Source organism: Terrapene carolina, unplaced genomic scaffold (assembly GCF_002925995.2).
Source record: "Terrapene carolina triunguis isolate 2854851 unplaced genomic scaffold, T_m_triunguis-2.0 Scaffold96, whole genome shotgun sequence".
NCBI lineage: Eukaryota > Metazoa > Chordata > Testudines > Emydidae > Terrapene > Terrapene triunguis.
In genome coordinates, this window is record NW_020664447.1 from 56,846,384 (window position 1) to 56,858,434 (window position 12,051).

At 41.5% G+C, this 12,051-nt stretch overlaps 1 protein-coding gene across 2 annotated transcripts in view; it reads right to left on the reverse strand.

Moving 5' to 3' along the window:
* RALGAPA1 (Ral GTPase activating protein catalytic alpha subunit 1) overlaps nt 1-12,051 on the reverse strand; it is a 240,762-nt gene that overhangs the window by 182,634 nt on the left and 46,077 nt on the right. For both annotated transcript variants that reach the window (XM_024195992.3, XM_026651454.2), the window contains exons 11-12: nt 8,165-8,356; nt 5,794-5,931 (exon numbers count right to left, since the gene is read on the reverse strand). In XM_024195992.3, the coding sequence (XP_024051760.2) occupies nt 5,794-5,931; nt 8,165-8,356 (330 nt within the window). The remainder of the gene's footprint in view (nt 1-5,793; nt 5,932-8,164; nt 8,357-12,051) is intronic.

A 12,051-nucleotide genomic window follows, 5' to 3' on the forward strand; every position in this document is an offset into this window, starting at 1 on the left:
TGATTTCAACAGGCATTGAAACAGGTCACTGGGGACAGTGTTAGTAAGAAAGAGTAGAATAACAGGTAGGACAAGGACAACATGGAGGTTAAAGGAACCACTACTAGAATGAAAGATTCCAGAGTGAGGTTGGTGGAAGGTGACACTACATTAATACTCCAGAGTAAGTTCTCACTCTTCCTTTTTCATGGTGGGAGTAGAGGCCTCAAATATTTGCCTCAGAAGTTGAGCCTGGCTTTCTGATTTGCATCTCTTGGCCTATACACTCATGAAGTCATTGGTTATATATCTGCAGTTTTACTCTCGTCTGCTTTGGGTATCTGTAGCTCAATATTTAGTCCTTTGCCAGCTTTTTCCTCTTCAAGTTTTTAGAAGGAGGTCTGGTAATTTTCCTTTTCTATTCCACTGAAATGCAAGCAGCTGCAACGGAAGGGGGCTCTCAGCACCTTCTAGACTCAGCATGGCAGCTGAGCCTTCCTGGTCTGTTGAAGAAGCAGAGCAGAGATTAGTTATATTTGGCAGCAGGCATTTATTCCTGTTGCAGGACTGGAATGCTGCTGTATGCTGGACTTGTTAAGGTCTGTCTCAGGAAGTCACTGGTAAAATACTATGTATTCTTTAGAATGTGCACCATTAGTTTCAGAAATGTCTATTCTTGATTAGTGCTTTTAGAAGCAATAGTAGGAACTGAAGAATAATCATATACATACTTTTCCAAAATTCCTAATGTTTATGTGTTTGTGCCCTTGAATGTTGTCTTTATTATAAGGAGAAAGAACAGAGGTGAATATCTGTACTAAATATTTGTCCTTCTCCTGCCTGCCAATGAGGAATTCTGGGCTTCATGTACCAATTACTTTATTACTGCTTGGGACTTTGGTTCCCAATAAAACATAATGCCTTAAATCAATCTGGTGTTCTGTTTGGCGTTAATAAATTTAAATAAGAGACAGTTAAATGGGTATGATTGCTATTTCTCTCCTTATGAAATCAGCTATACTGATAACTAGAAGCTTATAGAAAAAAAAGCAGTTTGGTTGCAAAGGCAGCAGGAATGGGAGTTTGGCTATGCCACATTAACGTGGGGGGGTTTGGGCAGAGAACGAAGCAGCACCAGAAATATTATAGGCCCTATTTGCAGCTTTGTTCATCTCTGGGAAATGGTAAGCATACTTTTTTACTGGCAGCTATCATTGTCCTTATAAACATCAGCATCTTGCAATGCTGACTCAGTAAACCCCCTTCTATTTTCAAGCACACACCAGAAATAAGGTTCAGTAAATGTAGACAGAGCACAATACCTTGCATGAACATCTGCCTCTCTTGATTGCTCTGGTTTGTCTCCTCTGCCAGCTGTACTTCATGTGGTAAGACACATTGTTGGGGACTCAAAGCATATTCACTTTACTCATTTGTCGCAGTGGCTCTGATAAACTGAGGAGGCTTGATCAGTGGCCTGGCCTGGCCCAAGAATAATGTACATCACATCAAAAAAAGGGCAGGTTATTCGTGCTGAACCAATGCTACTGTTGTCATCTCTGGACTTACTATACCAGAGGCTTTAATGTTCTCCCAACAATGCTTGGCATTTCATCCAATCCATAGTTTAGCTAATCTCTGACACCTTGTTGTTGTCAAAGAGAACTCAATATGAATGGAGTTATCACTTCAGATCCTGCTTGTAGAATCATAGAAATGTAGTGCTGGAAGGGACCTTGAGAGGGCACCTAGTCGATCCTGCTGCACTGAAGCAGGACCAAGTAAACCTAGACCATTCCTGAAAGGTGTCTGTCCAACCTGTTCTTAAAAACCTCCAATGATAGATTCCATACAACCTCCCTTGGAAGCCTATTCCAGAGCTTAATTACCCTTATAGTTGGAAAGTGTTTCCTAATACACCTCTACCTCGATATAAAGCGGTCCTCGGGAGCCAAAAAAATCTTACCGCATTATAGGTGAAACTGCGTTATATCGAACTTCCTTTAATCCACCGGAGTGCGCAGCCCCGCCCCCCCGGAGAACTGCTTTACCGTGCTATATCCGGTCGCATTATATCGGGGTAGAGGTGTATCTAACATAAACCTCCCTTGCTTCAGATTAAACCCATTACACTTCTTGTCCTACCTTCGGCAGACACAGAACAACTGATCACTGTCCCCTTTACAATAGCCCTCAACATCTGCAAAGACTTATGTCCCCCCTTCAATCTTCTTTTCTCAAGACTAAACATGCCACTTGTTTTTACAAAACAAAAAACAAAAAAAACAAAAAAAAACACCACACACACTTTCCTCATGTCAGATTTTCTAAACCTTTTACCGTTTTTGTTGCTCTCCTCTGGACTCTCTCCAGTTTATCCTCATCTTTCCTAAAGTGTGGCACCCAGAACTGGACACAGTATTCCAGCTGAGTCCTCACAAATGCCGAGTAGAAAGGGGAAATTAACTCCTGTGTCTGGCATATGACATTCCTGTTAATAGACCCCAGAATGATATTAGCCTTTTTTTGCAACTCCATCACATTGTTGATTCATTCAATTTGTGATCCACTATGACCCCCAAATCCTTTACAGCACCATTACCACCTAGCTAGTTCTTCCCCATTTTGTGCTTTATTAATTTGTATTACTGTAGCACCTACATGCTTTAGTTATGGGCCATGACCCTCCTGCAGCATTGCAAGAGGGAAGGGGGCCTTCAGTGGCCACTGGCAGAGAACCCCCGGCCCCATACTGTAACTTACATCAGGGCTCACACACTCATTGCCCCAACACACTATTGCCACAATAGCTCTCTCAAAGGTGTCATCTAAGGTATCATATGTAAACTGGCAACACACTGGTTCTGAAAATCATTGTGTGATGTATGCACAGATTGTATACAAAGAGTTGTAGATGTGTGCTGGAAATAGGATTTTAAAAATGCCTTTGGGAGGCACAGAATGAACCCAGACAAAAATGTACATTTACTTATGTGACCTGTTTGGTTACAGGCAAAAGGACAACAGAAATACATTTACACGTATAGTAAACAGACATCAAGCTAAACGAGATGGGGAGAAGACCATTTAACAACCACGCTGGGGGACAGAATCTGCACCCCAAGAAATCTTTCTGAGAAAGACAATGGACTTTGAAGTACTATAAAGGGGAGCAAAGAGACAGTTTAGTTACCCTTCACCTAAGGGTCGATAGGGTATAGCACCTGTTGTGCCTATTAAAGCTGATCCTCTTGGCCTGAAAAGCAAGAGTGGTGGAAACTTCACTGTAAGCGAGAAACTTGCTTACACAAAGATTGTAACTTGCTGAAATTAAGTTTTAGTCACTAGAAAGTGTTTTATTTGCTTTGTAACCCCACTTGTCTTCTATTCATATTCAGGAGGGAGGGATAGCTCAGAGGTTTGAGCATTGGCCTGCTAAACCCAGGGTTGTGAGCTCAATCCTTGAGGGGGCCACTTAGGGTTCTAGGGCAAAATCAGTACTTGGTCCTGCTAGTGAAGGCAGGGGGCTGGACTCAATGACCTTTCAGGGTCCCTTCCAGTTCTATGAGTATAATATAATATAACTTATATTTATTAGTAGTAGTAGTACTACTTCAATCTCTGTTCTTGTTTAATAAACTCAGTTTTGTAATAAAACAAGAATATCTCTGTGTCGTGTATTAAACTGGAAGGTGAGTCCTCAACAAGCAATATAGGCTGGTGTGTACATTTTCGCTTTGGAGGCAGTGAACTTAATTTCTGTGAATGTCCAGTGATGAGGGACTGGACACTCCAGAGAAACATCTCTGGGTAACTCAGGAGTTGGGATTCACGGAGTTACACAGGGGCTCACAATTCTGGGTACCCCAAGCAGGAGGTCACACATCTGTCTATACATTCTATATTACAGGAACAGTTTTCCTTAAAATCCTCTTGGGAGTCTTTATTAACTATTTGTACTACCATGGAACCTAGAAGCTCGAGATATAGACCAAGACCCCCATCGCACTAGGCATTGTATAAACACAGTAGTGGCCCATGTTAAAGGTTAATGGAGTGAGGGAGGAGCAAATGCACATCTCTGCTGCTGCTACTGTTTGGTTTGATTCTGTCAAAGAAGTGCATAGGGTAAAACCGTAAAAGCTATCTTCATGCCAGAAAAGCCTAGCCTGCTATGTACTAAGGCCATGTCTACACTACAGCTGTTACAGCAGTACAGCTATGGCACTGCAGCTGTGCCACAGTAGCATCATAGTGTAGATACTTTCTACAGCAATGGAAGGGGTGTTTTGTCAATGTACCTTTCCAAGAGGGGGTAGCTAGGTTGAAAGAAGAATGCTACCATTGACCTTGCCATGTTTACACTGAAGGGATTAGGATCAACCTAACTATAGGACTCAAGGTGCAAAAATGCCCTCAGTGATATTGATTTAATTTTTAAGTGCAGATCAGGCCTGATTTTCTGTGTGGACCCTGCTGCCGCACTCTACTCCTATTTCAAAGAGGGGTAGCTCTTGGGAACTGTTAATGAACGGCAGCAAGGTCTAACCAGATAATCTGCATAGACAAGCCCTATGAGACTTGCAGTCTCCTCCCTGCAAAGCTTCCCAGTAACAACTAAGATCAGCAGCCTGTATGTCTGCTAGGGAGAAAGATCAGTTCTCCCCATTCCCTAGTACGTCACATAAGCAGAGACTCATTAGACTCAGCTAACATCTTATCGCCTACAACTTCAAAAACTTATGCTCCAGTCGCCTGATGAGTTCAGGAAAGCTCAAGGATTTTTTCTTTCAACTTAAAAAAGGTTGGGGTTTTTCGCTCAACAACTAAAAAAAAATCCTGTAAGCATGCTCAGTGGACATCTAAGTGCCCAATACTGCTAAGACTTGTGCTCATAAATGACTTTATACACCTGAATAATCCCATGGTGAGACCCAAAATGTACACTGAACAGGCTAAAAAAAAAAAAAAAAAAAAAAAAATCTCCAGTGTCTTATAATACAAGAACAAGGCATTTTGCTCAAAATGTCCAAAATAATTGACCTCATTGCTCAGACCAGTTATAGAAAATCTCAACTCCAAAAGCAGAATTTTCAGGAAGTTATAAATAAATGAAAATATAAAGGCTATATAAACAACTCTAGTTAAATCTTTACTACAGCATTTGCAACTTACAACAATAGTATTGAATAAGTTATTTCTGTTTAAAATGCACCCATGCAAAGTTCCAAAAATCCTTGTATTTGATAAACACCTAATTACATTTTAAAATGTAATTAAACTGTTAATATAATATGATTAAAATAAGTATGGAACAAAGATCTAATAAGTGTTTATCTCCAGCTATAACATTAAGCCACCACATGTGTTCTAATATAGATAAAATTTCATAAAGTAAACAGGACAGCACTCCTCAATTCATACAAACAATCTTCTAGTGTGGATTAGTTTAGATCATTTTTTCTGTACCTGTAGAATGGAGTACACTTTCTGATGTAGTAATGAAGGTATGAAATAAAGATTTTTTTCATTGTGTGAGCCAACAGTAGTAAATGCAGTCCTGTACACTATATGTTAGTTATGTCAAAAACGGAGAAAGTCAATAAGAACACAGTAAACTATCATTATAGCTTTATTATCCATCCCCTTAATTAAATCTACAATCATTTAGCAAAGCTGAGATGTTATGGAACAGCAGGAGACTCATTCTGTAATCATGTTCCGTTTTATCCATTAACATTTTATTTACACAATATTAAAGAAAACACATTAAACAGGAGAGAATAAAATTGAGGGGGGAAGTGCATTCGGTACCTGTAACACTGATTGTACTCCGGCTCGTATATTTTGCTCAGCAATATCTATTTCCGATATTTTATGGGAAGCATCTTGGTGGCAGCCATTTCTTGTCCAACTTGAATTTTGAACATGACCAGAGTTTGTCATTTTTTCCTGAAGAAGCATAAAAATATTTTGTTTCTTAAACTCCCGGAGGAAAAAAACCAAAACAAAAAAATTGGTTTTTGCCCCCCCCCCTTTTTTTTTTTAATAAAGTAAAAGGAGAAAATATGAGCTGAAAATGACTCCTAAAAGAGCAGCCTGCCTCCCAGAGACTGGGAAATGGAAGAAGAAGGTGTATGTCCAGGCATCTTAAAAAAAGGATACAATGTAAAAGAGAGTCACAGAACAAATATTCAAAATAATAGGGGGAAATTACCATATATACTCGATCATAAGCCAGTTCGTTTATAAGCTGACCCCCCCCCCCAAGATGGATAAGTAAAAATGGAAAATGTTTATGACCCGTTCATAAGCTGACCCTATAATTCAGGGGTCAGCAAACTTTGACTCCCGGGCCATCAGGATAAGCCGCTGGCGGGCCGAGATGGTTTGTTTATCTCGAGCGTCCACAGGCATGGAGGTAAATCTCAGTAAACGAAGTGTCCCAGCGCGCCAGCTGCTTACCCTGGCGGGGCGGGACAGCAACTGGTGGGGAAATTTTGGGGGGGGGGGGAGAAGCTGGGGGTCAGGGGAGTAACCCCTGTAACCACCCCCCACATAACCCCACCCCTAGCCCAGGACCCCCACACTCTCCCCATTCCCTCCCTTCCCACCTTATCTGGGGAGGGCCAGGGGAGGATGTCTCTCGCCTGGCTGGAGCTGCTCCAGCAGGCTGGGCAGCACAGCCGCAGCCTGCTCCGGTGGGCCAGATGGGGCAGTGCGGCCGCAGCATGTTCCAGTGGGCTGGGCAGCACGGCCGCAGCGTGCTCTGGCGGGCAGGGCCGAGTGACACGGCCACAGCGTGCCAGCCCCGGAGCTGCAGCTGCTTCGGAGGCTGGGGGGAGAGCAGCGTGGCCAGAAGCGGAGAGACTCTGGCCCCCCGCCTCTTCCCTTCTGGCTCTGCTGCCTCTCCTTGCTCCCTCTGTTGGGGGGGGGTGGGGAGGAAGAGGAGCTGTGTCCCACCTCTCCCTCTCTATACCCGTTCATAAGCCGACCCCCTTCACTGGTGTTTCCCTTTTTTACTAAACAATTTGGCTTATGAACGAGTATATTCAGTAATTGCTACTTTGTCTCATTCTGCTTGGAACTATTTTTCATATAGTGTAAGGATATAGTGCACAAAACCATCTCCCTAAGTTAGTTTATAGTTAGCAATGAACCATAAGGTAATCTGTATGGATACAATTTTGTCACAGTAAAATTAGGCAAAATTTACAGAGCAGTCATGGTAAAAATGTACAAAATCAGGATATGCCCAAGCCAGAGCCAAAGAAGTCACTGAATCCGTGACCAAATCACATCCTTACTAATAAGCCATACTAGGGAGTACACTAGGCTCCTTGTACTGAAGTCACTGGGGAATTTTGCAGTAGAATTAAAATGTGCGAAGTCAGGCCGCAAGGGCATTTGGCTTTCACCCTGTGCATACTTTATTTATTTATTAAAACCAATGAAAATGCTTATGCTTATAGCTATTTTGAAGGGAATTGAAAAAAATAACCACAGCATTTAAAGATGGTAAAGGTCTGACTATTAGCGAAACTTATTATTTTGTTTTTGGTCCCCAAACTGAGGAGTTTTCTTTTAGGAAGCTCTTGGTAGGAGAATACACAGTGTCAAGTTCTAAATATAAACATAATCACTAACATTAAATTCCATTATTATAATTTAGATTAGGATTTGGTTTTCAAAAAGGCATATGAGTAGTTAGGTGCCTGGCTTCCAATTGAAAGTTAATGAGACTGTCTGTGCCTTTGAAAATCTCCCCCTTAAATTTAATTTAAAATAGGATTTTTCTCTATTTGGTTTGTTTTATTTAATGCTGGCCCCTAGAAGTCAGTTACTGCTGAGTTAAAAAAAAATGTCTGGTCATTTGCATAAACAATCTGAACAGAGAACCAATATGAAGGGGAGGTGGAGGCATGAATTGAAGGATTTGGCAACATAGCTTTTATGGGGGGGGAGGCACCTTTACTGTGCTGCTACTCTATTTACTCATACCTGAGGGGACAGATTTGTGCCCTTCACAGTTTTCACCTCAATATTTCCTTTCATTCCTCTTTTCCAACTCCTGCACCAACCAGACTGCTATGTGGAAACGAAGTACATATGCTAAATAGTTCAGGAAATGAGACATCTATTTAACAATGGTCTTTTTAAATTTGAAGTCTATTTTTTTTTTTACCTCATCTCTCTCTTTTCCCTTCTCTGCTGAATTATGTTCTGCAACATTTTCATCACCATCTATATTTACAGATGTCAATATTTCTTCAGGTTCTTTCATAAATAAAGGCTTATCTTCCTGTTGGATCCATTCTTGGTAAACCTTCACCACTTTCCTCATAGCAGCTGCTTCACAAATTGGCAACAAAAATGCCTAGTTGGGGGGGGAGAAAAAAGTTATAATATTTGGAGACATGTTAGAATCGAACTACGTTATCTCACCATACTGCTAGTAGTAAACATTTTCAGGAACATGCATTTCAATTTATGGATATGATACGAAGATAGAAAGTTGACGTGACTTAATTTTATAAAAAAAGTTTTTAGGACTCACTATACTGTACATTCTGTCTCTTTGGGGGAAAGGAAAAGCAAGAAACATCCAACTCACTTCTTTCAACTGTAGGAAAGCTCCCACCCCAGACATCATGCTCTACAGATGAAGAAACTGCTGCAGCCACTCTGCAGGAATTTAAACAAATGCTGATTTACATCAGTATTAATTTATTAACTTTCCCCATCTGCAATCTGGAACACCCTGAAAGTCAGGAGGAGGGCGAAGGGGGAAGGACAGAAAAAGGTTTTTGAGGAAAAAGTGACACCTGGCAAAAAAGCTGTGCTGCTAGGGAGCTGGATGTAGTTAGCAGGGAAAGGGAGCAGCGGCCAGTGGTACTCCATGCGGACCTGCTCCTGCATAGATCTTAGGGGCCCTGCTGATCCTGAACACCAAATTCTCATTAAAAGAAAAGAAAAGAAAACTCAGTGGAAGCTTCTGCTGCATCCAGTCCCAAACATGGGGGGAGAAAGAGTAAAGGGCAATAGGGTTCTTAATTATATTAGCCATGTGAATTTGCACTGATAACAAAAAGCCATGTTTTACTGCTGCTATGAATGAGTGGCGCAAATCAGATGACAGAAAAAGCATTTTTCTAACTATAGTTATGAAAAAATGTATGTCAGGAAGCCAGTTTGCTTGCAAGATGCTGCCCTCTTCAGGAAGTATTATGTAACTGTGGGGCTAATACAAAAGTGCTCTCAGATCAGCCATCTCTAATGTAAGTCTTGGGGTTCTGCTAAACTTAACTATGTTTAAAGACAGTCTACGTTAATGCAATATACTTACTGGAAATTTAACTTTCTTTTAAATTCACAACTTTACCAGCTTGTGCACTTTTACTATACTAGTTGTATTAAAAAGAATAAAATAAACTGAACCAGTGTGCATTTCCCAGGAGCCATTGGATATACCAATATCCCAAAGAAATGCATGATTCTTGATATGAACAACTCATTCTCAACTTCAGGACTGAACACTTTAAAGGAGTATCAGAATGGCACCCAGCTATTCTGTGACTTCAAAGTCAGCTAAAAAGTAGGACAGGCAACTGCTATCTTTTAGAGTTTCTTATATTTTTGCTTTGTAACACAGAATGCCCAATAGCTTTCAAAGTGCAGGAAATATGATGTGGCTGAGGGAATGTTGCCACACCTGCTGGGCCACTGTTATTAATGGATTCACAGACTCCAAAGCCAGAAGGGATCACTATGATCATCTTGTCTGACCTGTGTGTACAGCCTGTAAAAATTTTTTTTCTAGAAACTGGATTAAGACAGGTCTTTTAGAAAGTCATCTAATCTAATTCTAAAGACGCCATAGGATGGTGATTCCATAATCTCAACTGGGGTAAGCTCCTCTGATGTTTAATTACCCTCAGAGCAAGGAAATTGAGTCTTATTTCCAAGTTGAGTTAGCGTACCTTCAACTTCCAGCCACTGGAACTTGTTATGCTTTTGTCAGCAAGATTGAGAAGCCCCTCGCTATCAGATATTTTCCATGTGTAAATATCCATACACAGTGATCAAGTCACCTCTCAACCTTCTCTGATAAGCTAAACAGATGGAGCTCCTTAAGCTTCACTTCACATTATTGTTTTCCAGCCCTTGAAACATTTTTGTGACCTTTCTTCAAACTCTAACATTCCCACATCATTCTTCAACTGTGGACACCATATCTGGGCACAGCATTCTTGCAGCTGTTTTACCAATGCTGTGTACAGAGGCAAGGTCAGTTCTCTACACCCATTTAATAGTCACCTTGTATACGTCCAAGGATCACATCAGCACTTTCTGCCACAGCAGTGCACTGCGTGCTCACTGAGGCGGTCATCTACAACAATCCCAAAATCCTTTTGAGTTACTGATTCCCAAGACAGTGTCCCATCCCATAGGTATAGCCTGCATTCTTTGTTCCCAGATGTAGTAACCTTGCATTCAGCTGTATTAAAACACATTTTGTAGGATTGTGACCATTTAACTAGGAGATTCAGATCACTCTGTAGTAGCAACCTGTTCTCATTATTTACTATCTCACCACATAGAGTGTTATCTGCAAACTGTATAAAGATTTTATATCATCATCTAGATAGTGGATAAAAATATTGAGTAATATTGGACCAAAAAAAAAAAAAAAATCAATCCCTAGGGGACCTTGCTAGTAATGGGGAGACAGCAGTAACTGGGGCCATTAAGAGCTACATTCTGAGATCTGTCAGTGAACCAGTTTTTAATCCGTCCAGCATGTGCCATGTTTGTTTGACAAGATCTAATCTTCCATGAAACCATGTTGATTGACATAAGAGGCTAAAAATATACTTTTGTTGACTGAGTTCTGAATTAACCATTCCATTATTTTACTTGGGATTGACATCAGGCTAACCAGTCTATAGTTCCCTTGGTCATTCCTTTTACTCTTTTTTAAAATATTAAAGATACATTGGCAGTCCTCAATTCCTCAGTTTTCCAAGATTTGTTAAAAATTAACATCGTGGGTAAGAGAAAGCCTCAGCTAGAGCTCCTCAGATATATCCAACAGTCTTAACGGGACTAAGTTATCCAAATGTTTAATTTTAGCAGATGCTGACTTGCAACCTCCTTTGTTACATAGTAAACTTTCTATTCCATCCATAACATCAGAAGCAGTTGATACATCTTCCTGTTTTGTTTCAGATACAGAACAGAATTATCTACTGAACATTTTTGCCTTTTCTGCATTACTATTTATAATTTTATCATCTGCATCCAGCAATGGACCTATGCCTGACCTAGGGTTCTTTTTGCTCCTAATATGTCAGTGATGGCCAAACCATGCTCATGAGCCACATGCGGCTCTTTTACAGTTAAGTGCGGCTCAAAGAGTCCCCTGCCCCTCCCCCCCCATTCTCTGCCTATCAGACTGAGGGGGTTGTGCCTCAGGGCTTCTGAACTGAGGTGGGGTGGTGGGGCTAGGGGCTTCTGTCCAGCAGGGAGGGAGGTGTGCCTGCCAGGGCTCAGAGCTTCAGCCCTGCTCCTGCTGAAGTCCCTAGCCCTGGCAGGCGCACCTCCCCTCCTGCAGAGTTGAAGCCCCTAGCCCCAGCAGGTAGCCCCCCCCCCCCACCCCCACTCGCAAGGCTGAAGCCCTGACAGATGCACCTGGCTCTTGAACTTCTGAAAATTACTGTACACAGCTCGAAGGGTCAGTAAGTTTGGCCACCCTGTAATATGTTTTGAAAATACAGTACTTCCTCCCCCCTACTCTGTTGGCCATTGATATTTTCATGTGTCTCATCTGAAGAGTGAGCATGTAAAAGTGGATGGAGCAAGCAGCCAGACACAGAACCCTAAGGTTGACCTCCCCTTCACATTTCAGGTGGCATGAGAATGGGCTCAACAAGTCTAATAGCCTTTTAAAGCTCAACCGACCCATATCTGCCTAATTTTCTGTGGTCTGAGTGCATTCTAAGGTATAAAGCTCTCTAAGGTAGGGACACTCTTTTCACCTCATGTCCTAGGTGCTATGCAGACAACCGGAGC